Below are 26,949 nucleotides of genomic sequence, written 5' to 3' on the forward strand. Positions count from 1 at the left end.
AGCCAATTACTCACTGCTGGGTTAATTACCACCCAGCTCCATCCTTTGCTTCCAAGGCATCACCCCAGATGTGCCCAGGGGGGGCTGCACAACCCCCAGTCCCAAACCTGCCCCAAAATGCCTTTTTTTTCCCCTCATTTCCCCGTGGGTGTTGGAGTGAGGGGACAGTCCCCAGCCCCACAGGGTTCTGTGTGTGTCCCAGCTCCTCAAAACTCACCAATATGAGAACCAAACCCCAAACTGGGGTGGAAATAAGAAAATGACCCAGAATGGGGGTGAAAACCCCCAGAATTAGGAAGGAAGCTTCCCCTCCCCTCCCTTCTCTCAACTGCTTCATGTCACAAAGCTGAGGGGCACGCCTGGTGTTATTATTAATAATATTTAGTTTAAGGGCTTTAATACAATAACAGAATTTGAAGTGTTAATTTGGGGGTGAGGGGATTTGGGGGGGGAGGGGGGAGAGGGGGGGGCTCCGTTCTTCCACGCCCGGGGGGCTAAGTGGCCGCGTCCCTCTGCTGTGATCTGAGCATCTGAAAGATGTTCTGAAAGAAAGGAAAACAGAAAGGAAAAAGGCCATGAAAAGGATGAAGGGAGAGAGGAGGAGCTGAGGTCCCAGATCCACCAGGAAGCAGCAGGAGCTGAGGGAATGCAGCAGCTCCAGGAGCCAACGAGGGACTTGAGCTCCCCAGGGAATAATGGGGAGGGGGAGGCTGCACCCCCACCACCCCCCCCAAAAAACCAGTGGGGCTCTGGAGGCTGCAGAGACCCCAAACACCTGAGGTGGGACCTGGGCAGAGGCACAGCAACACCCAGAGCTCCAACACCCAGAGCTCCAACACCCAGAGCACCAACACCCAGAGCACCAACACCCAAACCTCCAACACCCAGAGCTCCAACACCCAGAGCTCCAACACCCAGAGCTCCAACACCCAAACCTCCAACACCCAAACCTCCAACACCCAGAGCTCCAACACCCAGAGCTCCAACACCCAGAGCACCAACACCCAAACCTCCAACACCCAGAGCTCCAACACCCAAACCACCAACACCCAGAGCACCAACACCCAAACCTCCAACACCCAGAGCTCCAACACCCAGAGCTCCAACACCCAGAGCACCAACACCCAAACCTCCAACACCCAGAGCTTCAACACCCAGAGCTCCAACACCCAAACCACCAACACCCAGAGCACCAACACCCAAACCTCCAACACCCAAACCTCCAACACCCAAACCACCAACACCCAAACCACCAACACCCAGAGCACCAACACCCAAACCTCCAACACCCAAATCTCCAACACCCAGAGCACCAACACCCAAACCACCAACACCCAGAGCACCAACACCCAAACCTCCAACACCCAGAGCTCCAACACTCAAACCTCCAGCACCCAAACCTCCAGCACCCAAACCTCCAGCACCCCCTGTGGTTTGGGGCAGAGGAAGCTCCCACACCCCCGCCTTGCCTGGGTGACACCTCCCGACACGGGTGACACCTCCCACGCTGTCTGCAGCCCTGGCTGCTCTGTCCCCTTTGATGTCCCCAAGGCTTCTGAAGCTGAGGAGGCTCCAAGTCCCCACCCCGGGCTCAGCTTTGCTTCTCTGGGGCTTCCCCACCCGCAGCCATTCCCCATTTCTGACCCCGCCCCAGCAAAGCTCTGAGGTTTGAAGTGGGAGCAGAGAGCTCTGAACTGGGAGCTGTGAGGTCTGAAGTGGGAGCAGAGAGCTCTGAACTGGGAGCTGTGAGGTCTGAAGTGGGAGCAGAGAGCTCTGAACTGGGAGCTGTGAGGTTTGAAGTGGGAGCAGAGAGCTCTGAACTGGGAGCTGTGAGGTCTGAAGTGGGAGCAACACCAAAGCCTCGGGTTCCACGGCTGCATCCTGCGAGGATGCTCCAAGGCAGCCACAGTTCTGGGGAGATCCCACAGTGCTGGGGAGATCCCACAGTGCTGGGGACATTCCACAGTTCTGGGGACATCCTACAATGCTGGGGACATCCCACCACACTGGGGACTCCCCAGAAGCTCCTTCAGTGCCCACACTCTGGCAGAGAAGTCAGGAGTGGAGCCCCCAGGAGGGAGACCCCAGAGGGGGCTGCATCTTGAAGGAGTTTTGAGTGTTTCAAGTTGAATTCCTGCTCAGGCTGAGGTGGGAAGAGGTGGGGAAGGAGCAGCAAGGGGGAAAGGGGTGGTGAGAACACCAGGAGAAGAGGGGTTTGCTGCCTGCAGTGCTGCAAGGAGCATTTGTCAAGCCCTGAAGCTGCAGAACAAGGTTATCAGGAGAGAGGTCGTTCAGCAGGAGCCACCTCTTATCCCAGGAAAAGCAGGAGGAGGGGGGGTTGACCTGGCAGGTCCCCTCTGAGGAAAAGCCACCAGGAGGGGACACTGTCCAGGACCTGGAGCAGAGCAGCAGGAGGGATGCAGCCTGGCTCAGAGAGCTCAGATGCTGTTTGGTCCCTGCCCAGTTACCTTGCTGCACACATTGTCTTTACTGCAGTTCTGGTTATCCTTGTCTGATGCTTCCTCCTCCACCTTTACAAGGGGAAAAAAAAATAGGAAAAAAAAAAAAAGTGTATAATTAAAAAAAAGCAAAAGGTGGAGAGGGGTTGGGAGGGCAAGAGGAGACTGAGCAGCTGGTGGGGAGAGAGCACTGGGATGGGATCCAGGGTGCTCCATGGACGAGCTGGGATTTGGAGGACAAAGCAGGTGACCCCCTGGAGAGCCCTGGGGACTGTCCCCAGGAGGGACAGAGCTGTCCCAGCATCTGGGGGGGTCTCAGCTGGCTCCTGAGCACAGCCCAGCACTGGGAGCTGCCCTCACCTGGAGGATTCTGCTGGCTCGGGGGAATTCAGCTCCAGCTCTGGATTCAAGTGAGCCAAAAACCCCTCAAATCCCATTTTATTCCTTCCTGGAAAACTCTTCCAGGATAACACACTCCTCCCCACCACCTCTGTGGGGAGCAGGGCTAAGCCCTGCCTGGCTCCAGCACCCAGGTCATGGCCACACCAAGGAAAACAGGCAGGAAACTTGCTGGTGTGAGGAGGAGGAGGAGGAGGAGGAGGAAGCAGCACAGTTCCCCTTCAGGAGCCTCCACACCCAGGTTTTGGCTGTGCTGTGTTTAAGCCCTGGGTTTGGTCCCCAAATCCGTGAGCTGGCAGAGACAAAGCCATCAGCAGAAAGAGGATCAGCACCACCAGCTCAAGAGCAAGAGAAGAGGATCCAAGCCCTGACAGCTGCTGATCCCTGAGCCTGACAGCAACACCCCTGGGGACAGCCCAGAGCCAGGACAGGGATTTGGTGCCACCAAACCCCACCAGTGAAACCCACTGCAGGTGGGAGGGAGCAGTCCCTGGGGAGAAGAGATGTGGGGCAGCCCCACAGAGAAGCAGCAGATGGATGTGAGGTGATGAAACATCCCCTGGAGCAGGAGGAGGGGGAAGGTTGAAGGCAGGGGGGTGAAGGCTGAGCTGCTGCCTCCAGCTGGGACCCAGAATTGAGAGCCCCAAAGTGTCTCTTTCTCAGCAGCTTTCACCAGAAGCTCTCCCAACCCTTGCTGAGTAATTCAGCCACCTGAGGGATGGATGTTTCCCCATCTGCATCCAGCAGCAGACGCCGGGGAGCACCTGACCATGATCCTGGTGGCACCAGGATGAGGGTTCCCCAGCTCCAGGATCCAGCTCAGCATCAAACCCTCTCTGTGTAGACAGCTCAGACCTTCAAGAGCCACCCAGGCTCTCCAGAGACCCAGGATCACTCTGATTACTCTCCCTACAAGGAGTGGGCAGAACCAGTGGCCACCAGGAGCCACCTGGAGCCACCAGGAGCCACCAGGAACCAACAGGAGCCACCAGGAGCCACCAGGAGCCACCTGGAGCCACCAGGAGCAGGTGAAGCTGCTCCCTGCCTCTCAGGCTCTTACCTCCTTCCTCCACTTGAGCTCGCAGAACACTCGCTCGAAGCACTCGTGCATGTAGTTGAACTGCAAAGGAAGACAAAAAAAATAAATAACCAAATCAGGATCCCTCAGAGCTGCCTGCCTGGTCTGCGGGCTCCTCCTGGTGGCCACTGACTCCTCCTGGTGGCCACTGGCCCCAAAGCTTTGGGAGCTCAGGGTGCTTGCTGCTTTCTCTGGGGAGAAGCAGGCGCTGGGTTTTCTATCTCAGCAAACTTTGCAAAGCAGGTGTGGGGGGGAATTGGGGGGAGGTTTGGGGGGAGCTGGGGAGCCTTGGGGGGAGGTGTTGGGAGAGCTGGGGGGGCCTTGGGGGAAGGTTTGGGGGTGGCACTTACATAGGGGGTGAAGATTTTAACCCATCGGGGTTTCTTCTCTCCTCGTGCGTACTCGAAACAAAAAGCCATTCCCTCCTCATCCGTGTCCCATCGCTGCATCTCCTCCCATTGGAATGCTATTACCTGGTTCTGGAAGGAAGGGGAGACCCAGGTGAGGGTGGAGTCCAGAGGGGCTGCCCTGGAGAAAGGGGATGAACCCGGGGAGGAGGTGTAGGAACACCCCCAGCCCTTACCTCCAGCTGCCCCTCCTCGGTGCAGGCGTGGAGTTTAAAGTGCTTGATGCTGATGGCTGTGATGACATGTCCCTTCCTCCGGGAGTCACAGGAGCAGTGGGGGAAGATGATCTCGTTGTAGCCCTCGCAGGTCCTTAACATGTTTAAATACTGCCCAGAGAAACCCCCCCCCTGGTGTTGGAGAGGGGAAGGGATCCACCACCTCCTGCTGCCCACCCCGGCTTCACCCCAGCCCCAGGAGGTTGGGTGGACACACAAAAAAAACCCCATTGAGTGACTTTTTAACCCAAGAACAAGGGATATCTGGGCAGGGGGAAAGGGACAAATCCTCAGCGTTGAGCTCCAGGCAGGACCCAGGAGATGGGGGAGGCAGAGGGTGAAGTTCTTGGACTTCATGAGCTCTATGGGACATGGACGTTGTCCTCCTGCTGGACCAGGGTCCTACCCAGGGTACACACAGATCTCTCCATGCTGGGATATGCCCTTCCCAGAGATCCAGAACTTTCCTTGGCCATCAGAAAGAGGAGCAGAAAGAACCCATCCCTGAGATAACCCCCAGGAGGAAGTGTCAATTCATCCATCCTTATCCTTAGTTACTGATCAACCTTCTTGAGGAACCTTCCCAGTGACCATTCCCACCCCTGGAAGCTGAACAGGCTTTGAGGAAGAGGGGCCCAAGACCTCCTCGAGCTGAAGAAGAGGTGAAGGATTGGTGCTGAGCTCCTCACCTTTCAGTGCTGGCAGGAACCCGCTGGGTTTGGAGCAGAGTCAACGGGGAAGGTGCCAAGGACCCAGCTCAGAGGCACCAGGGGAGGTTTTGGGTTCATGGCCCAACCCTGGTGGTTCCTGTGTGTCTCACACCCTGCCAGCCCACCCCCAGACAGGGACACCTCCCACCAGGTGGCTCCAAGCCTCATCCAACCTGGCCTGGAATGCTTCCAGGGATGGGGCAGCCACAGCTTCTGGGGGCAACCTGGGCCAGGGGCTCCCTTCCAGCCCCAGCACTGCAAACAGGACAGGTAGGATCACTCACCATGACCATCTTCCTCTGCTCACACAGCTTCTGTAACTGGTAGGACTTCTCCTCTGCTTTGATGTAGCCTTTCTTGACGTCATCAACAGCCTGAAGAGAAAAAGGGAAAGGAAACCCCCGAGGTCAGACTCTTCACTGAGTCACAAGACTTTGCTGGCCCTGAGGCTGCTGTGAACAGCCACCCAAATTCCCAGCCCCAGAAAGTGACCCAGAGAGGCAGAGAACCACGGACTTCTCCTCCTTGAAGGTCCCCAAGCAGCACTGACCCTCAACTTCACCCCGCTGCCAGTGCACCAAAGGACAGGGCTGCCTGGAGCAGCTCTAGGACCAGGGCTCCAAGTACAGAACTCCAGCTCTTGGGCACCCACCTGATGGAAGAAGTAGGTGACTGCCAGGTCGTTGTCATTGAGGAGAACCTCCTCCTCCGTTGGTGAAGAGCCATTTCCGGATGGTCAGGGCAGGTTCCTGGCACAGCTGAGGTGTAGTTCTGCACGTAGAGTTTGTGGGGGAACTCGTTGGGCGCCCAGTTTGCGCACTGGGAAAAGGAGAAGGAGGGGAGGTGACACCAGCAGGGACATCTGTGACCACAGCCCGGCTACACGCTGTCCCCAGTGGACTGAGAAGGTCCCCTCCATCCTGGCAGGATGCTGCTCAGCTGAGCCACCAGTGAGACCTTTTTGAGATGCTCACAGCTGCTCTGATGGGACAAAACCGGGGTGAGTGTCACTGTCACCTCCCCCAGGCTGGGACACGGCCACACTCTCACTGCAGAGATGGAGCTCATGGCTTCCAGAGAGATTAAATGGAAAACACCCTGAGAGGAACCACTGGGGATGTTGTCCAGAGAGCAGCAGCCACCGAGGTGAAGCTCAGTTTGTCCTTCCCAGTGTGGGCTGAGGAGCAGAACTCTCAGGAACGGGGAATTCACTGCTGCTGCTGGAGTCTGGCACCATGGGAGCTCCCTGTGCCAGCACACTGCACCTCCCAGGAGCTGCTATTCCCACTCCAGGCTCCCCACAGCAACTTCAAACCACATCAACCCTCCAGCCCTGGTCTCCCTGTCCCACTCTGTCACCCCAGCACTGGTAACCCCCCAAAAAGAGAGCAGCACAGTTTGCTGCAGCAGCAGGAGGAGTCTGAGGCTCAGGCTGGCAGAATCCAGCAGCCAAGGTACCAGCTGGGAATGAGCATTTGGCTTCAAACCCAGCACAGGGTGGGGGGAAACCCAACAAACCACCCCCCAAACCACCCCCTGCACCCATTTTGTGGTGTGACCACCACGTTTGGCATCTCTGCAGCCTGAGTGAACCCAGCACAATGCTGGGAGCAACCTGGGATTGTTGTGAGCTGGGGCCAGGGATCAAAATGATGGCCCAGGATCCCTCAAACCTCAAACCCCATCAGGATTTCACCAGGGAAGGAGAGATGAGGAGTCAAGGTGCAGCCTGAAGCACATCCAGGGGTCTGAGCATGCCCTCCATCCTCTCCCCTTTCTGGAAAAGGGAAGGATCTGTCCCCATGCTGTGGCAGTGACACTGCTCACTTCTTCTAAGCTCACTGAGCCCTTTGAACCCCAGCAGAATGCTGCTTTCACTTGCACAAAAAGCTCCTTGAACTGCTGAGAAAGGGCAAATCAAGCAGCAACAACAACAACAACAACAAAAGCCACCAAACTTTGCTGCTCCTCATGATCCAGCCCCTTGTGCCTGCTGCCTGAGCCCTCCTGATTTTGTGAGCAGAGATCAGACCCCCATGAGAAGCACCAGGCTCTGCTGAGCCCCTTCCCCAGCCCCCAGGAGAGCAGCAGACTCACCAAAGGAGTGATTGATCACTTCAAAGAGGGCAAAGTAGTTGGCAGTAATACTGTCCATCCCCACCTTGGCAGCCACGGCCTGGAGAGGAACCCAAGGGAAGAAGAGGGTGAGAAAAAAGAGGAGCTGGCAGCTGCCTGTCCCTGCCAGGACAAGGTTTTCATCCTGACATGAGGTATTGCTCAGGAAAACCTCAATTTTACTCTTCCAGGAAAACCTGGTGTTTAATAAAGCAAGGGCTTGGACTCTCCTGTGAGCTGCTCCAGAAGATAAGTGCCACCAGGGCTGACAATCAGGTCACCTCCTCTTCTGCTGCCTCCAGGCAGTGCCCAACAGCCTGAGGAGCCCCCAGCCACCCCTCCAGTCCTGCCCACAACACCACAGCCACGAGGACACTGGTGGAGTTCAACACCCTGCACCCCAAACACTGCCCAGACAGCAAATCCCACTGGGGGGGACACTGCCACGAGGACCTGGAGCTCCAGAGAGCTCCTCCACAGTGTTTTTAGCCCCCCTTTAAAGAGGGACTGAAGTTTGGATTAGGTGATCCTCCAGGTCTTTTCCATCCTGAAGGTTTCTGTGATTCTGTGCTTCTCCTGAACCATCTGCTTCTCCCTGAGCCATCACAAAGACTTTTGAGGCTGTCAGTTGTGATGGGACATGGGGGATGGATTCAAACTAGAGGAGGGGAGATTTAGATTGGAAGTTAGGAAGAAGTTCTTCCCCATGAGGGTGGTGAGACCCTGGCACAGGTGGTGGAAGCCCCATCCATCCCTGGAAGGTTTTATGGCCAGGGGGCTCTGAGCATCCTGATTTAGTGGCAGGAGGTTGGACCTGGATGATCCTAAAGGTGCTTTCCAACCAGCTCAGGAGGAGCAGAGGGAGGAAGGGAGGGCTCTGAGCAGGTCAGCCCTGCAGAGGAGGGAGCAGCCCACCTGGTACACCTGGTCTGTCGTGCTGTTCTTCTTCACCCTGACCGTCACCGTCGTGATGTCCGGCAGCGCCACGCGCAGCTCCACGTCTGAGACCCCGTTGTAATTCTGGGGGAGGGGAGGGCAGAAATGGTCACCCCCCCACACCAACCCACCCCTCAGCTCCTCTCCTCACACCCCACAACCCCCCCCCAAAAAAAAACCCAGGGGTTTTCCTGTTACCTCATCTGACTCCGAGAGGAACTCCTGCATGATTTCACTCTCCCCAATGACACGTATGGAGCACACTGTGGGACAGAGAGCAGGTCAGGGGGTGTCCAAAGGAGAGGAGAAAACAACATAAAAGGTGCTTTTACCTCTTCAAAAAAAAAAAATAGTTATTGCCAACAGACTGAAATCATTTGGGAATTTAGTTGAAGTGTAGGAAGTAATTTCAATCTGAAGATGCCACCAGGAAGCTGTCCCTTCCTCTGGGCAGCTGAGGATGAAGGAGATGGGCAAGGTGGGGCTGAGATGGCTGTGGGGTGGGGAGAACTGACCTTCCCCCCTAGGCTGGGGAAGAGGCTGTCAACTGAGCTGCTTCCAGAAACTCAGAAAAACACCACAGCATCAGCAGCACGAGGGGTCCCTGCTGCCCAGATCCCACCTCCAGCTTTTCTGCCATCCCACCCCCTGAACTCAACCTCAAGGGAATTCCTGCTGCAGACCTTGCAAGTCCCACTGAAAAGGTCCCAAGAATCGGGCAATTTGTGGTTGGAGTTGAGATGCAGAAGCACCTTGAGGAGTCTGAGTTGTTGGGGTTGGATTGGGGTTTTTTTTTTATTTTACCTCCCAAGCAAACAAATCCCCGGGGCAGGAGGGGTGAGGGAGGTGGTGTGCAGCTCCCAACCTTTCTCCAGGTATTCCTCCAGGCCTCGCCTCCGGGCATCCAGCTGCTGCTCAGAAAGGGAAAAGGGCCACTTCCCTGGGAGACGGGGGAAGGTGAAGTTGGCAAATTCCCTCTTGAGGTTCTGGTGCAGGATGGCGAATTCCCGGTACCGCTTGGAGCAGAGCTGCCGACCAGCCATGTAAACGTTGTACACCTGCAGGAGGGGGTGGAGAAGATGTTCAGTCAGGGATGGGGTTGAAGAAAAGCTTTCCAAAGCCAAACTCTTCCATTTTATTCCAGATACAGTTAAGGAACCATGGAATTCTGGTTAAGGAACCATGGAATCCTGAAGGTCGGAAAGGATCTGCGGGATCACCGAGTCCAAGCAGACCTCAGCCAGGAGAGCAGCTCCTGAAGGAACAACTTTTATCCCAAAATGGGGAAATCTGGAGCAGAGTGATGGTCATGGAATGTTCCTCAGCCCTTGGATGCTCTTCAGGAAATTCCCTTCCCATCTGCTCCTCAGATGAGGGCTTGGAGTGGTCCCTGCTAGGTTGCCCCTCCAGAAAGCAGCCTGACCACCCCCCCAGGGGGAAGTGCTCCAACAAAACCTCAGCTTTGTCCTTAGAAAGCAGCACCCCAGGAGATGGGGCCATTCTGTCTCCTGTCAGTCTGAAGAAAAGGCTCCTTCTGACCTCTCTGCATTTGACCTCTGGTTTCTGGGACCCTTTTTCTCCTGCTGAGCCCTCTCCACCCTTCCTCCCTTGCACATTCGTTGCTTCTGGTTCCTGATTTCCTTGGGAGAACGTCCCCAGCCAGGAGAGGAAAAAGTGATGAGCTGCTCTGTCATCTGTCCCCTGGCCCAGCCACACCATCGTGTCCCAAGGGGGGGCCCCAAAGCTCCCCCTGAGCTGGGAGGGTGAGGAAAGGGGGGACGTGGTGCAGATCTTCCAGCCACGAGTCACAACCAAAGCTCCCAACACCCTCTGCCTCATCCCAGGCCCCTCCACCTCACCCATCACCCCCAAAGTTCCCTGGAAAAAGGGAGATGGTGCACGAGGCAGGGGAAAAAATGATTTGGAGATGGGTAGGACCATGCTCCTGACCATCACCAGCTGCTGGCAGGGAAGAACAACAGCCCCTGTGGCCTCTGCTGTCCCTGACTGAAAGAATCAGTTCTGCAGAGGGGTTTTTTGCCCCACCAGCCCTGGGTCCCTCCCTGAGGAGCCACAATCAACCTGAAGCCTCAGAGGATGGATCCACATCAGGTGTTTAGATAACAGCTCTGCTGTTATCCAGGAAAATGCCTGCCAGGCTCCCCAGGGACTGCAGGAACCCAAAGGGAAATGCCTTCTGACAGCTATTTCCCCCAACACTCCCTGAAGGGAAAAGGGAGATGGAAGGGAAAAGAAATTCTGGAGCTGGAAGCTGTGCTTCAAGACATCTGCTCCCTCTGCTTCTACATCCACCACAGATGTCCTCAATGCTTGGTGTCAAACAGGAGGGAGAAACACAAAAGCTCATCTGAAGAAATTGCTAACTGCTGGCTTCATCTCCAGGAGAGATCAAGCTATTCCAGACACATCCACAAAAAAAAAACCCTTCCCAGCAGAGAGGAAACGGCTGCAAAAGAACCAAGGAAGAGTGAAGATGGGCAAGCTCCCAGGAGACAGCATCAAAACCAGGCAGCAAGAAATGAATGTGGCACTGTCCTGCAGAGGAAATGTCCTGCAGGTCAAAGGAGCAGCAGCACCGTCACCCCCAGGACGTGATGGCTCAGGGTGCTGACACCCAGAGACCCCCGGGGACCCCCAGGAACCCTCATCCCAGCCACTACCAACCACAAACTTTTCTCCGTTCTGCTCCACGTGTTTGTAGGTGGGGATGGAGATGGGCACTGCCTGTTTTTCTGTGTAGTCATAGAAGGACTGGCCCAGGGAGTCATCGCTGGGGTCCAGGTTGTCGGCCTCGTGGGGAGGCACAGACAGCACTGTCAGGATCAGCTCCTTCTCTCCAGCCCGGATCAGGTCCACCACTTGTTTGTGTGTTGCTCCTTCCACGTTCACCCCATTCCTACAGGGGAGAAAGCAGAAAACCCACGAGTGAGTGAGTGATCAAGTGAGTGATCAAGTGAGTGATCAAGTGAGTGCCCCTTCCCATCCCCGCTCACTGCGCCTCTGCTTCCCCTCGGCTCCTCTGCTTGCTCCAGCTTCTAAACTTCCCTGATTTTTCCTCCCGATGATTTTCTCGGGTTGTTAATGACTGAATTACATCTAATGACTTCAGACACAACCCAAGGTGCCTTCAGACCACGCGGGCCCTCCAATCTTTAACCCAGGTTTTGCTGTTTTGATGGTTTCTCAGCAGTCCGACACGGCACAGCACAGGAACCTTCTCCCATCAGCAAGGAGACCACAGAATTGGGGAAGGAAACACCAAACCACCTCCTTCACACTACCCAGCCCATCTCCTGACCCTCTCCAGCTCCCAAACCCAAGTGCACTTATTTCCCTGCATCTGAACTGAAGCACAAGGCAGAAGCTGAGGGTGCTCCTCTCCTCCAAGCCCCAGCACCCACCAGCACAAGGACACCAAGGTCACCCCCAGGCAAACTGCCCCAGGGATCAGGTCCCTGTGTCTTAAACTGCTCCAACCTGACACCAAGAGCTCAACCCCCAGCCCTCCAGAAGCTCTGAAGAAGACCCAAGAAGGACCCAGGCCACTTTGAGAGCATTCCTAACATTCCAATGGAAGCAGAGGAGGAATCTGAGACCCCAGGCAGGCACAGACAACCCCCAGCAAGGTCTGCCGGACTTCAGCAGCACTCAGACCAACAACCTCCCCCAAAAAACATCCCTTCTCTTGGCCACCACCACCCGTGGCTGTGGTTACACCAGGAGCAGGAGGTTCTGGCACCTTCCACTGCCCTGGGATGGCAGAGCAGAGGGGGGTTTGCTCACCCTAATGAATTTAAAAGCCTCTTGGGAGGGCGAGCGTGCGTGTTGCTCCTGCAAGCCCTGCTCCAGCGTGAGGTTCCCTGCAAGGCAACACTCCCGAAACACCCTGGAAGGAGAATGGGAACGTTTCAGGAGGTGAAATCTAAACACTGCTTGGGAAGGAAACACCTTCTGACTGGGAAGGTGGAAGCAGTTGCTGAGAACGGGGCATTTTGGACACTGGTGGGACCAAACCTGCATCGAAGCCACTCTGGGGACTCGGGAGGAGGCGATGGCACTTGGCTCCTACAGGAGACACCATCTAGGTCAAGGCCTCCTTGGCTTCCCTTCCCTGAACCACCAGCAAAACCACCCTGAGAAGAGCAGAGGGACAGAACTGGGCTTCAGGAGAAACCTTCCCACACAACATCAAAGCAATGATTCTTATCTGCTCCTTTTGCAGAGCTCAGGACTCTCCAGCCCGGGCTGCTGACCACCGAGGTCGAGCCTGTGGCAGCAGCTTTGCTTTCCCAGCCAAGTTCTCTCCCATCAAGGAGCCCCTGAGGACTCTGCAGACCACAGCCTGGAAACCACCATCACAAGATGCTCCTGGGAGACACCAGGGAAGAGAACCCGGGCGGATCTTGTGCTCCAGCTCCTCCAGGCAGCACCCCAGCCCTGGAGCACGGGTGTGCACGAGGCCTCTCCGTGACATTTCCACAGCAGTTCACATTTTGCCAGGGCAGCTCTGAAGCCCAGTGAAAGGAAACTCTTCCCCTTGCCTCTTATTTCACCTGGCAGTGCTTCCCCAGCGTTCAGACTGGTGCCCAAGGGAAGGAAACAAAACCAAAAAAGGCACCAGGAGACACCAGGCACCAAGGTCCAGCCCAGCCCGAGCTTCTCCTCCCCATCAGGAGCTGCTGCCACCAAGGTGATGGGGACTGACCTGCTGGTTTTGTTATCTTGAGACAAAGAGAGCAGGAGCAGAGGGTGTTAAAAAGATGGGGTTTGTTTCAAAGCAGATGGTTTGGGTTTTTTCTTCTTCTGTTTAAACATCTCCAGCTCTCCCACCCATCCTGGGGGTTCAGCAGAAGCATCCACACAGGGGTTGATGAAAAGGCTCAGTTTGTCTCCAACTGCACAGCCCAGCACACGAGGGTTCTTCCTTTCCCCACTGCTGTTCTCTCCCTCCATTTGTAGCTTCTCACTCCAAGAGACCCAAACAATTCCCAGACCTCATCTTCAGCCTTCACGGGGAGAATCCCCTCCTTCCCCACGCCTCAGCAGAGGGGGAGATGCTGGCCCGGGGTAAAACGTGTGCAGGAGAGAGGAGGATGGAGCCTGGAGAGGCTGAGGTGGAGCCAGGAGGTGTGTTTGAGAGGTGGGGACCCCCTCCTTCCTGTGGACCCTTCTGGACTTCTCTGGAGCAGAACCATCCCTTTCTGTCCCAAAGTGGCTACAGAAAATCAAGGCTTTAGAGCCAGGAGAGGTGAAGTTTCATCTCCTGGGGGAAACCAACCCTCACCCCATCCCATTTCCAGTGGGGTTGTTCCACCACGGGGAGCAGCCGGGGCTGCTCGGAGGGTTTTGGATGGAATGATGGAGACAATCCTCTGCTCCAGTGGGGCACAGCACCCCCAACCCTCCCCAGCACCCTCAGATCCCATCAGGTTTCCACCCCACAGAGCTCAGGAAGAGGGAGAACAAAAAACCCTTCATCCCCACCATCATTTTTGTTTGTTTGTTTGTTTGTTTCACAGGGAGCTTCCCCGCAACCGGAGCGAGCGCCCGCTGAGCTCTTCCTCCCTGTCAAGATTAGTTATGATTGTCATTCAGGGTGATAATCAAGAACTAAATTAGCTTTCATTGTCTGTCTCCAATGCCCTCAACACCCACAAACACACCACCAGCTAAGAAGATTAGAGAGCACGCCAGGGCTGTGTTGCAAAACCAACCTCCCAAAGCCAGAGGTCGGAGCCAGACCCGGGCCAAGGATGGAGAGAAGGGAGGACAGGACTAGGAACAGCCCTGGGACACCCCCCCAGCTTCGGAGAGGAGACCCCCTCCCCTCCTAAACCCACTCAAGACACCACAAGAGATCTGCCAGGGGCTTCTCCTCCAGCCCCACCGCCCACCCCCAGGACCCCCGGCCTGGGTTTCGGTGCCGAAATGGGTTCCGGATGGGCCCCTGTGCCACCCCCACCATTGTGTGCAGGGTGCTCTGAGGAAAGGAAGGGAAACCAGAGCTATTTTTGGAGTCTGGTTTTATTGTTTTTCTACTCCCAACTCACAACCCTGTGAAGAGTTACTCGCTGGAGTTGGATCTTAACCCATCCAGGGAGAATCAGCATCCTCCTCCTCCCTGCAGGGACACGAGGGGGGGGTTTGGATCTTTGTGCTGTAGCTGAGATTTTTTTTCTTTTTTTCTTTTTTTTTTTTTTGATGGGTGGGGGGGTTTGATTTAGGAGAGCCAGGCTACCAAAACCTGGGGCTGATGTTGGAAAAAGGGCAAGAAGCAGCTTGGGAGCACTGCAAGGAGACACAGGGGCGAAATCTAAAGTGATTTCTCCCAGGAGATGGGAAGCAGCAGAGAAAAGCAAGAGGAAATCTCCCCCTCCTCAAGTGAAGAATTCAACCCCTTCTTCTGCACAGAAATAAAGAAATCAAAGCACCCAGGTATTTGGGTCAGATGGGAGAAAGCCAAACCCAGCAGCTCACTAGCCACGGGCTAGTCAGGGCAGATCTCTGCTGGGCCCAAACACACTCTGCTGTCCTTCACAGCCTGCAGCCCGCACAGACTGGCAGGCAGAGCATTCCTGCTGCTCTGAAATCCCTGTAATTAATAAGTAATTGAACTTAACCAGCTCAGCACGAAGTACAAATAACATCAGGAACGGGAGGGACCAGAACCAGACCCCAGAACCACAGGAGGAAGGGGAACACACAAAGAGAAACCCACCCAGGGAGGGCTGAGGCTGCAGAAAGCCCCCCAGGAGGTTGACTTCAAAGTTTAAAAGGTTTAGGTTTGTTTTGTGGGGTTTTTTTTTTTCTTCCTCTGGAGATAAAGGTTTTCCAGGCTCACAAGGGGATCCTTGCAAAGCCCTGGATGATCCATGGAAACCTGAGCAGCAGATCCCATCCCCACACGGGTGTTCCCATCCCTGCTGCCTTCTGCAAAGCTGAAGACCCCCAGCACCCCTCCCTCACCCCAAAGCACCCCCAGGAGGGGCTGAACACTCACCCAGGGTCCCACTCACCCCAACCCCTTCCACCTCACTCTCTGCATCCCCTCCTTTCCCATCTCCTCATCTCCAGGGATCTCTCTCCCTGGTGAACAGCTTTTCTCCAGGAGCTCAGAGCTTTTCCCCCTCTCCCAAGCAGAATCCCACCCGGGGATGCAGATCCCTGGCTCTGGCTCCTACAGATGGTTCTGCTTCCTGGGAGCCCTTCCCTGCTCCATGATCCAAGGGATTCCCCACCTCAACACCACCAAAAAAAAAGCCAAAGTAGGAGGGGGGGAGAACCAGAACCTCCCTGGGGATGAGCTGCTGAAGGAGACCCCAACCCAGAGGGGCTCTGTCCTGAGGCTGTGACCCCCAAGCCCCCCACAGCCCCACAAGGAAGGGGATCCTGGTAAAGACCCTCCTCAAAAGGGTCTGCCTCAGCTTCAGGGAGCTGGGAGACCCCCCCCAAAACCCCTCAGGGAGGAAGATGCTGACCCACAACTCCTTAAACCCCTCTAGGTGAGGGCAGCACACACCCCCTCGCCATAAAGGGGGTGACAGGGTGGCCCAGACCCTCCCAAGGGGTCCCCAAAGACCCCGCTGAGGGGGAGCCAGACTCCTTCGGGGCTCCCAGGGCAGGAACCACCCCCCAACCCCCCAGTAAGGGCTCCCCCAACCCCAGCCCCCCATACTGGGGACCCCACAGCAGGACCCTCCCCTGGGGGGCTCTGCCCAAAGCCCCCCGGGGAGAGGAGACTCACGCAGCCCCCCCAAACCCTCAGGGAGGTCCAGCACCCCCAAATCCCCCCCAGCCCCTCTGGTCCCCCATAACACCCCCCAAGCCGCACCCAGACTCCCCCAGAGGACCTCAGGACCCCTCAGGACCCCCCAAGCCCCCCGCTCCCCCCTCCCTCGGGGCCCTCCCGCACCAGCGGGGGTGGGCACCCCCTTTTCCCACCCCCCCCCAGCCGTGCCGGGCGGCAGCGGGGCAGCGACCCCCCCGTACTCACACCTCCAGGATGCGGTCCCCTTTGCGCACCCCGGCCCGGTCCGCAGCCCCTCCGCCCAGCACGGCGCTGACATGCTGCAGCGGGGCGTACAGCTCCCCGTTGATGCTCCGCAGCTGCCCGCCTTCGCTCACTTGACCGCGGACGTTGAAGCCGTAACCGGATTCGGATTTGACGATACGGACCACGCGGGGGCCTCCCGGTCCTGCCGGGGCCCCTTCCCCGCCGCCGTTGCGGTGCGGAGCGGCCGCCGAGCGCGGGAGCCCTTCGCCCTCCTCGTCCGCCATCTTGGCGAGCACAGCCGCCCCGAGCCGGCCCCCGGCGCGCCCCGCCGGCCACCGTAGGGGGATCCCTCCCGCCCGCGGGGCACGACGGGAAATGTAGTCCCTTCCGCGCCTCCCCTCCACGCCTCGGCCCGAGGGGCGCGGGGGATGCCGGGAGTTGTAGTCCGGAGCGGGCGGGCCGCCGAGGGCCTGCTGGGAGTTGTAGTGGCGGCGGCAACGCGGTCGCCGTGGCAACGGGATGGGAGAAGGGGCTGAGCCCGGCGGCGGCGCGCTGTGACGTCACTGCCATGACGTCACACGGCCTCAGAAAGCAAGAGGCGGCAGAGAGGCTGCCCCAGGGGCTGGGGAGAGGGAGCTGCTCCCCAAAGCCCTCTGAGGGGGCTCCCCCCCCCTTGGCCCCACTGCCATCCCCAGGGGCCTGGAGCTGAGGAGGCTCCAGGGAGGCTTCAGAGCGACCTTCCCGAGGCTGAGGGGGCTGCAGGGAGGTTGGAGAGGGGCTGTGGGGTGATAGGAGCAGGGGGTTGGGTCAGAAAAGGTTTAGGTTGGGTGTCAGGAAAAAGTTCTTTAACTGGAACAGTGGCCCAGGCTGCCCGGGGAGGGGGTTGAGGCCTCATCCTTGGAGATGCTCAAGGTGAGGCTCGAGGAGGCTCTGAGCACCCTGATTGGGGTGAGGATTGGGTGAGCTGGAGAGGTCCCTTCCAACCCAAACCCTTCTGTGCCTCTTGGATTCCATCCCACAGCAGCCAACCCCCCCAGGAGCCAGCGTGGGGTCCCGTGGAGCAAAGGAGGAGGAAGATTTCACCCAGAATCTGAGCAGAGGGAGAAGCAGCCTGAGCAGCAGATCCCCCCCAGCTCCCTTCCCCCTCTCCACATCCATTCAACGTCCAGCAGCCGAGGGGTTAAGGCACATTATTTCTGTATTAACACACCGGGTACAAACGCCAACAACTTTCCTCTAGGTGTGCCCGAGCTCCTTCCCAGGCACACACCCGACAGGTAAGGACTGGCAAAGCCCCGAGGAAGCTGGTTGGTATTTTCCAGTTCAAACATGGGACAGGCAGTCCTCACCTGAGCTCCCGTGGAGGTGGCCAAGCAGCCATCGTGCCTGTCACCACATCATTGGAAGACACCAATAATTTATTGAAATAAATACGGGGTAAACAAAACCCAAGCAGCCTCTGGGGTGAAACACTACACGCACCTCGGGTACAGTTTCCCTAACGCCCTCGGGAGGAGCTCGGTGACAACGCTGAGGTTTTTCTGGCCTTTGCCAGAAGTCCAGAGGAGCCAGATACCAGCTGGAGGTGGGAAGTGGAGGCTCCCAACGGGTCAGGCCTCGGGCTTTGGTGCGGGAAGGAGTCTGGTTTGAAGGGGGATTTGTTTTCTTCTGTTGTGAATCATCCTTCGTTTGGTTGGTTGAATCCAGAAAAGGTCAAAGCCCGGGGCACTGCTTGGTGAGCTGAGGAGAAGGCTCTGCTCCCACCAAACCTTTTCAAGAAGCAAAAGCAGAACAACCTCAGGAGTGACCAAGGGAAAGCCAGCCCGGCTCTGCCACCGCATCCACCCTGGGATTCAGAGGTCCCAGCCTCCCAGGTGGCATCCTCAGGACCCAGAGGGACAGCGATGTGGGACCTTTGGCCTCATCCTCCTCATCCTCCTCCTCCTGCCAGGACCACCCTGGCTCCCTCTGCCCTTGGCTGCCGTGGTTTTCCAGGGCTCAGCCCTCCAGCAGCTGCTCCGGGCAGACCGGGGGAGGGCAGCCAAGCAGGGAAATCCAGTCAACCAGAACAAAGGGGAAGAGTCTTCAACTGGGACCGGACCTCAGAACCTCAGGTTTCCACCACTCGGATCAGAGGCAGCGGCTTGGGACCCGACAGCCTTTGGCTGTGAGGAGAGAGAAAGGGATTTGTTTAGATGGATGGATTGGATAAAGGGGGAAAACCCACCCCAGCCCCAGCCCCAACTCCCCCCAAAACCACCCAGGGGATGGATGGAGGGAGAGAGGCAGAAACAGAGAAACATCCCCCCTGAACCCCCAGACTGCAGCTCCCACCACCCTGGATCAGAGCCCTGGAGCTGAGGTGAAGCCTCAGATGAAGCCCCCAGGTCCCCCCAGCACCCGGAGGGTCCCTGCTCCCCACCCACCTGCTGACATATTCCGACTTGGAGCGAACCCTGGAGCTGTGACCCCCCCGGCTGATTTGCTTCTCGATCAGGTGCTCGATGCGGTCGTGCATCTCCAGGTTCTGCAAGAGATGGAGCTGCTGTCAGCCAGGGCTCCTCTGGGTTCACAGAGGGCTGAGCTCACACACCACAAGGAAAAAAAAAAAAAGAGGAGGAGGAGGGAAGAGGAAAAAAAAACCAAAAAGCCAAGAATGCCAATGCAGGCTGGGCTAGTTCTCCAAACAAAAAAGGGAGGGAGGGAGGTTTGACACTTGTTAGAGTCCTGGAGGCTGGAATGCCATTTTAATTTCTGACACGCAGGCAGCCAGCTGCAGCTTGGTAAGCAAGAAAGGTTTTGCTGCCAGAGAATGTGCTTGATGAGATGATTTTGGACTCAGCTCAAATCTGCAGCTGCTCCTGCAGCATCGGAAACACCACCCCCAGAAAGCCCCAGTTCCCTCCATCCCAGAGCAGGCTCTGACCCTGGGCACCCCCAAACCAACCCCACTGAGACCCACCTCGGCCTCCAAGTAAGCAACTTTCTCCTTGAGCTCCTGGATCACACCATCTTTGGCCTGAATCACCATTTTGGAGTTCTGGAGCTGGAAGAAAAAAGGTTCAGGGTAGCTGAAAATCCCTCGGGTGTGTGGCTGGGGAAAGGCTGAGGAGGGAGGGCAGCTCCTCCTGCCTGCAAACACCCACAGTGAAAACAAAATAAAACCCAAACAATAAAAACCAATCCAGAAAAAAAAGAAAAAACAACAACAAAAGCCTCAAATTAAATCTGAGAACGAAGCCTGAGGAGAGGGATGAGATGCTCGAGCAGGATGAGATTTCAGGTGCTGCTGTTTGCACCGAGTCCTTTTTTTTCCTCCTTTTCCCTTGGTTTGAAGCCCCCTCCTGGCTCTGGCCCCAGCCCCAGCCTCTCACCTGCTCGATCATCTGTCTGACTTTGCGCTGCTGGCTCTTCAGCATGTCATCCAGGTGGTGGATCTTCTCCTTCAGAGTGGCCACCTCCTTCTCCAGCTGGGCTGACCTGGGGGAAGGAGAAGAGGATGAGCTGCAGGAGCTGTGGGATGGCTGCACCCATCCCAGCCATACCCACAGCAGATTTATTTTATTTTTTTTATCAGCCAGGACTCCTCTGCACTTTTGGGCCAGACGAGGTAAGGAGAGGCAGAGACAGAACCTATTCAAACAGGAGCCACAAAGACTGTCAAACCACAGGAACATCAGGAAGAGTCAGGCCACAAACAAGGCCTTCCAGAAACGAGCCAATTAGCCCCTGGAGCAGGAGGCTGCTGGGCGGAACCAACCCCAACGTTACGGGGAAATTCGGCGGCTCCGGAGGCTCCGGACCTGCCCTGAGCTCCCAGCGAGGCCACCGGAGAGCCCGGGGCAGGCTCTGCTCTGGAGCTGAGGATCTCTGGGAGCCGAGCAGAAGCTCCAGGAGGGCCGTGGGGATGAGTCAGCCCTGGGCAGAAGGGCGCTGCTGCTGTTTTGCAAGCCGGAGCGGAGCACGCCCTGCCCAGGAATCTGCAGTCATGCCCCAGCGAGCTGACACCCCCAGAACTGACACCCCGAGCCCCGGGCCAAGCCTCACCGGTCCTGTTGGGCCAGCTTGTCACCTTCCACGCTCCTCAGCCGCTCCAGCTCCGCTTCTCCCCCTTTCATCTTCAGCACCAAACTCCTCTGCTCCTGCGGCGGGCAGGGGATGGGCTACAAGTCCTGGCAGATGCTGCTCACCCACCAAACCAAACCCAAACTCTCCCAACACCCCCCAGGGACAGCCCGGCCGCCTCCCACCCCCCCCAAACCTGCGGGTTCTTTTCACCAGTGTGAAATTGACACGGGAGAGACAGACAGAGAGACAGGGCAGCCGCAGAGGTGACCGCCAGCTCCCCGTCCCACTCCTTTACCCCCAGGATACGGGCAAGGCACCAGCCCAGCTCCTTCCCTGCCCTCCCCTCCCTGGGCCAGATGGCTTCACCCTCCTGCTGCACTGTTAGATTGGTGACTTTAAAGGCATTATGGGCAGGCCACAGCTAAAAAAATAATATTAATAATAAAAATATATATATATATATTCAAAGCTGGAGGTGGTGTTAATACCCCTAACGAGAAGAAGAACCGGGTGGTTGTCTGCACCAAGAGACCTGGAAGAGTTTGCACAGCCCAACCAGATCTTCTAGACCTGAGAAATTGGAGGCTAAAGCAGCAACAGGCTCTGGGCAGCAGGCAGAACCTGGCTGGGAAGTCAAAGCCTCCATCTGCTGGGTCCCACCAGCAGCTCTGCTCAGCCCAGCAGCCCCACCATGACCCTGGTACCTTCTCCATCCCTGCCAGGAGCCTCTGCAGCTCCTCCACCTCCACCTCCTTCTCCAGCGTCCTCCTCTCCGCTCTCCGCAGGGCAGCGTTCGTCTGCTCAGCTTCCTCCCGGTACTGCGAGACCGTGCGCTGCCAAGAGACACAGAACCTTCAGCCCTGGAGCCACCAGACAGACACCAGAGCCACCAGACAGACACCAGAGCCATCACCAGAGCCCCCAGAGCCCTTCTCCTGAGCGATATCCCAAAGCCATCCCAAAGCAGGTGGATTTGGCTGCCCACAGTCACCCCTCGCAGCTGAACAAAAACCCCCCCCAAATGTCCTCAAACCACTCAAATGTCACCAACTTCCCCCAGGAAAGGACAGATGTCCTCGGGGCACGTGCCACCACTGCTGGGGGGTGATGTCCCTGTGCTGGAGGGAGAGGTCACTGCTCACAGTCACCAGGATGCTGTCCCCCATCCCATGGTGGGGAATCCCCCCGGGGGTTCCTGGGACCTGTTTGGTCAGCAGGACAGGATGTGAGCCAGGATGCCACCACTGCCACCAGTGAGGTGACACCATCGTGCCCAGCCCATCCAGGATATGAGCAGACACTTGAAAACACACGGAAGGGGACAATTAACCACCAGGGCTGAGGAAGGGAGGAGGGGACAGGAGGTGGTGGCTTTGTCAGCACCGCTGGCCAGGCACAGTGACCCGTGTGGGCTGCTCACCCCTCCTGGCAGCCAGCAACCCCCAGACGAAGCCAGAGCTGGAAAGGAGGGGAAACCACCTCCCTACCAAGCTGCTGCTTTTGGTTTATTTGGTTTCTAACTGGTTAAAAGTGTTTGTGTCACCAGTGTGTCACCAGCTCTGGTGTCTTTACCCAGCGCACACCGAGGCCTGCGAGGAGCAGCCAAACACCTCCAGCACCCCTGTGCCCAGGAGCTCCTCAGGCTTCCAAAAAGAAAGGAAATTTTAAAAAATGGCACTTTCCCAGGGGAGAAAGAGGCAGAGCAGTCACCTCAAAGGCTTTCCTCTCCAACTGGTGCCTCCTCTCAGCCTCCTGCAGCTTGGTCAGCAGCCTCTTTGCCGTCTGCCGGATCTTCTCCACGTCCTCACCAGAGCAATCCTCCTCCTCCTCCTCCTCCTCCTCCTGCCAAGATGGGAACGGGCCGGGGTGAGCCCCAGGAGGCATCAAAGGACCCTCCACCCCACCGTGGGCTGGTGACAAAGCCTCAGAACGTCCCTGCTCAGCTTGGGAGGAAAAATGAAAGGCGCTCCCCGTCCTCACCTCCCACACCCCAGTGACAGCTTAACAGCCCTCCAGAGAAGGTGGCAGCATCCTCCGGGTGCCACCCAAGCCCTGTTTTGTGGGATGCCAACCTCGGATCCACGCTTGGGCAACCTGAAACCCCGCCACGTGAGCCAGGGCTGCAGCCACCCAGCCCGAAACCCCAGCCCAGAGCATCTGTCCCAGCCAGGGGCAGGACCAAGGGCTGGAGAAACCTTCACCAGCTGCAGACTCCTGTTGGCTAAAAAAATGCTGGCGGGCAGAGGTGTAAAAAAACCCCATCCTGTGCATTTTTAAGGGTTCTGCTTCTGATCTGACCCTGGAGCCAGACAGGTTTGCAATCACCTGCTGGGAGGGAGGCACCAAACTGCACCCCAGATTTCTCTTTCCTTGGCACTCAATTCCCCACTCCCTACCTGCTCCTCCCAGGAGTCACCACGCAGCTTCTGGGGGTACAGCCAGCTCCCATTCTGCTTTTCCAGGGCCACCTAGGCAAGCAGGGGACAGAGGGACAGTGCTGTGACACCAGCCTGGTGCAGCGGGGGGCACGCGGGCGGGCGGGCAGCCGGGTCGGGGGCACCGCAGCCACGCGGGGGGGGGTCCCACAGAGGAACATGCAGGTAGCCAGCCAACAAGTTCTGCTCCCTGCCTCCTCCTTACGTGCCGGGGTGGGGGGGAGGTTTGAATTTCTGCCTCTCTATGTCGCCAGCACCGCTTTCACTCGTGACCTTGAAGGCCCCTTCTGGCGTTTTCCAGACCCGAAGCTGACATCTTTTTAATAAGTCAATGTCATTCCACGCCCCAGCAGTGCTCCCGTTACCTGTGCGTGCTGTTTATCTCCTTGTCTGTTCTCAAGTTTACTACTTAAGTCTTCCCGCAGCTTCTTCAAAGAACTTCTAGCCTGGCAAAGGCAATTGGATTTAGCTGGGGCTGCAGGGGCAGAGTCGCTCAGCCCAACAAGAACCAAAAACGCCGGCGCCACCGACGGCTCCTCTGCCAGCCTGACCCTCTGCTTCCACTACAACCCTGCCTGCCAGCAGCACCCTCCCTGGCAGACCCCATCCTCACGAGGAGTCCCAAAAAAAACCCAAAACAAAACAAAGAAACGAAAAAAAAAGGAAAATAAGCAAGAACCTGGAGGTGCCACTCTGGGGAGCGCCGAGGCCCTCGCTGCTCCGCAGGACGCCGACAAGCACGGTCTTGACTTGCAGCTCCTCGAATTAGTCAGAGCAAGCAAGCCAGGGGAATGATTTATAGGCTTCTTCTCCAGCAAACGCTGCCCCAGCGCTTCCCAAAGAATCTCAGAACAGGACCTGCCTGGCTCCCTCCCTACCCCTGGATTTTGGGTGCCCCAGGCGCTGGGGAGAAGCCGTTTGCCGGAGAGCGGGCAGCGGCAGGACGAGCGGAGAGCTCGAGGTGCAGCTCTCAGTCCCCTTCACCCAGGGATTGCAACCCAGCACCCTGATCCAGGTGGATCAGGACATCCCAGGGGGGAGGTTTACACCCCAGCCCAATGCAGGGACTTCTCTCGGGTGGCACTGCCATCTGGTTCAGCTCACTCCCTGGTTTTCAGGTGCAGGACGGAGCCGTGCCGTGGTTCAGCTCTCCTGGCAGGGCCCTGCAAAGCCCCTTTCAAACTCTGGCTGTGTGGAAGCTCAGCCCAGCAGAGCTGAAGCCCCAGGAGAGGGAAGGATCATGCAGAAAAACTGCAGCATCCCAATAAGGTCGGGGTGAGCAACACCCCCAGAACGCAGCCCTCAGGCAGGAGGCAGCAGGAACAGACTGCTCTCTTTTGGGGGGAAAAAAGGTGGTTTTGGCAGAGGAATCAGCAGAATGACATCAAAGCCCTGGATTCTACCCTCCCAGATCTGTCCCTCACTGCTCCCCGCGGCCAGCACCCAGCACAGAAACTCCCCCACGAGAGCAAACCCACATTGGAATTATTATTTTTCTTTTTCTTCCCTTTTTTTCTCTTCGGCTGAGCGAAGCTGCCCGGGCCAGAACATTCAGGCAACCCCTCCCGTGCCTTGCAACCAAACTCTCCAAAAATAACATCCCCACCAGGAGAGGAGGGAAGGGTTAATCTTTCCAACAGCCTCATCATCCAGTTTACTTTGGGAGATGAGACATACCAAAGAAACTGCCTTTTAACAAGAGGCTCCGGTTGTGCCGCACCCAGGCACGCAGGGGACAGCCTTGGGGGAAAGTCATCACGCAATTCTCTTCAAATTCAGTCCATATAGCAGAGCAATTAGTCAGGCTGAATTAATTTATGGAGCTTGATTAGACTGCTGCCCTGCACAGGCAAGTCAACAAACTGGAGAGTTGGGCTCCGCTGCCACTTTGCCGGAGTGGTTGGGGCTCAGCCGGGGCTCGAGCGCCGCAGCCGGCGTGGGCAAAGCCCCCCGGGGGGAAGCAGAGCACCCCGGACCCCCGCCACGAGCCCCCTGGGTCAGCCAGAGCCCCTCCCTGCTTGGAAACTACCTCTTGGATGTAACGAACTTCACTCTTGAGCTGGTTGAGATGCTCCTCGTGGTTCACGCCGCCCTCGGCGCGTCCCTTGAGATAAACCTGCCCGGGAGAGACGGTGGGGACATCAACCCCAACTGTCCCAGCCACGTTGTCCCCTTTGTCACACCTTCCCCTGCATGGCCCCCACCCCAGGATCATCCCACATCTCCCCCAGACCCACTGAGCTGCTGCCCCAAGCCCACCCAACCCCACTGGGGGCTTTCTGCCTCTTCTGTCACTCCTCACGAATTCCACCCAGGAGGCAGGGGGTACCTTGATGATCTCCTCGTCGCCGTTGTTGGATTTGATGCACTCGGAGGCCAGGGAGTGCCCGTTGCTGGCCCTGTTGGCCACCATGGCAAAGGCTTTTCCCACTGGCTGCGGGAGACAGGAGCAGCCGGGCTCAGCGGTGGGACTGGCCCGAACGGTTCACCCGGCTCCAGGCAAATGAGCACCTGGAGGAACCCCGGGGGAACCCCCAGAGGAAACCCCAGAGACAAACCTGCAGAGAGGAACCCAGAGAGGAACCCCAGAGAACCCCCAGAGAGGAACCCAGAGAGGAACCCAGAGAAGAACCCAGAGAGAAACCCAGAGAGAAACCCAGAGAGGAACCCAGAGAGGAACCCAGAGAACCCCCAGAGAGGAACCCAGAGAGGAATCCAGAGAGGAATCCAGAGAGGAACCCAGAGAGGAGCCCCAGAGAAGAACCCAGAGAACCCCCAGAGAGGAACCCAGAGAGGAACCCAGAGAGGAACCCAGAGAGGAGCCCCAGAGAAGAACCCAGAGAACCTCCAGAGAGGAACCCCTAAAGAGGAGCCCCCAAAAAGGAACCCAGAGAAGAACCCAGAGAACCCCCAAAGAGGAATCCCTAAAGAGGAACCCGGCCCCAGGCACGGTGCTGGGAACCCACACCAAAGCGTTGGGCAGCCCAGGGATCCGTCCTCCCCCAACCACCCGCTCGAGTCAACTCCCAAACTTTGTGTTTCTGACCTCAGCCCAGCCCAGGGGTGCAGGGGGTGACCCACCTTCTGCTTCTGCTCACGCCTCTCACCCGGGACCTCATTCGGCAGCGTCAGCCTCAGCACCTTCACGCTCTCCTGAAACCAGAGGCAGGTTGCAGTTTTTATAATTCCCTGAAAGATTTCCCCACATCCAGCTCCAGGGCTGAGGGAAGGCACGGGCTCCTTTCCATCCATCCCTCCTCTGCCAGGAACCGTGGCAACACCAACAGAGGCATTCCAGCCACCTCCAGAGAGCTCCAGAGGGGGTGTCTGGAATGGACCGAGAGCCCCAACACCACACACAGACACCCAAAACGCTCCTCAGGGATTCCCACCCTCCCTCAACACCAACACCCACGGCACAGCCCCCCCGGACTGACCTCACCGGTGCCGCGGCTGCCGGCGCTCATGGTCCTGATCGAGGCCCCCGAGGTCGGGGCTGCTCGGCACCGCGGGAGGTGGTGGGGTAGATTCTGGGGTAGGTTCTGGGGTTGGTTCTGGGGTTGGTTCTGGGGCAGGTGCCCGCCCCTCGCCACACCTCGGCCACGTCAGCCTCCCGCTCTCCCAACTCAAGGTCGAGGTGTTTCTGCCCGGGCTCCCAAGCTCTCTCCCAGCCTCCCAACTCCCAACAAACCATTTCTGTTTCCCTAAAATGTTTGTGCAGCTGCTCACCCCGGCTCCCGGGGAGCCCAGAGCCCTCCTACAGACAGCAGCCAGGCCCCAGCTCCCCAACCCCCCCTGGTAAACAATTATCCAAGAGAAACTTCCGTGGCGCTCGGCAGCCCTGATGGTTTAACCAGATACTTGTCTGCAGCTTCTCCTCCAGGGAATGTTTTCCTCAGCAAGACCCAAGGAGCTGGAAGCTCCGGCGGCTCCGTGGGTTCGGAGAGATGCAAGAAGCACTTGAGGAGGGGGGAGAAGAGCTCACGGCTTCCACCAAGCTTTGCCCCCCAGTTTTGTGAGCACAGAGCAGCGTCTCAGTCCCTTCCTCCCTCCCTCTCTCCCTCTTTCCCTCCCTCTCTCCCTCCCTCCATCCGCGCGTCCTTACTCGCAGCT

General features: G+C 57.5%; 2 protein-coding genes across 4 annotated transcripts; both read right to left on the reverse strand.

Moving 5' to 3' along the window:
* Positions 1-418: 418 nt before the first annotated feature.
* SNX27 (sorting nexin 27) lies at positions 419-16,628 on the reverse strand. The gene is given in 16 exon segments (XM_030465073.1): positions 419-542; positions 2,469-2,531; positions 3,919-3,978; positions 4,287-4,415; positions 4,520-4,669; positions 5,553-5,642; positions 5,921-5,980; positions 5,982-6,008; positions 6,010-6,075; positions 6,077-6,087; positions 7,366-7,444; positions 8,299-8,403; positions 8,518-8,582; positions 9,185-9,377; positions 11,005-11,236; positions 16,334-16,628. Coding segments are annotated over 16 exon segments (1,662 nt in total). The 5' UTR covers positions 16,618-16,628; the 3' UTR covers positions 419-494.
* Positions 16,629-17,523: 895 nt separating this feature from the next.
* On the reverse strand, positions 17,524-26,356 carry TUFT1 (tuftelin 1). Of its 3 annotated transcripts, XR_003988557.1 has the most exons (14): positions 26,274-26,356; positions 25,918-25,989; positions 25,166-25,270; positions 24,866-24,952; positions 23,202-23,282; positions 22,798-22,869; positions 22,112-22,237; positions 21,106-21,234; positions 20,381-20,475; positions 19,708-19,813; positions 19,296-19,379; positions 18,760-18,860; positions 17,816-18,498; positions 17,524-17,719 (listed from the first exon to the last, which is right to left on the reverse strand). XR_003988557.1 is itself a non-coding variant. In XM_030465081.1 (13 exons), the coding sequence occupies exons 1-13, from the start codon at positions 26,301-26,303 to the stop codon at positions 18,444-18,446; spliced, it is 1,143 nt and encodes a 380-aa protein (XP_030320941.1). In that variant the 5' UTR covers positions 26,304-26,356; the 3' UTR covers positions 17,524-18,443. The 3 variants fall into 3 exon arrangements, 2 of the variants coding, with proteins under 2 accessions (XP_030320941.1, XP_030320942.1); XM_030465081.1 differs by having other exon boundaries at positions 17,524-18,498; XM_030465082.1 differs by lacking the exon at positions 23,202-23,282 and having other exon boundaries at positions 17,524-18,498.
* Between the last annotated feature and the right edge of the window lie 593 nt (positions 26,357-26,949).

Source organism: Calypte anna, chromosome 25 (genome assembly GCF_003957555.1).
Source record: "Calypte anna isolate BGI_N300 chromosome 25, bCalAnn1_v1.p, whole genome shotgun sequence".
Lineage (NCBI taxonomy): Eukaryota > Metazoa > Chordata > Aves > Apodiformes > Trochilidae > Calypte > Calypte anna.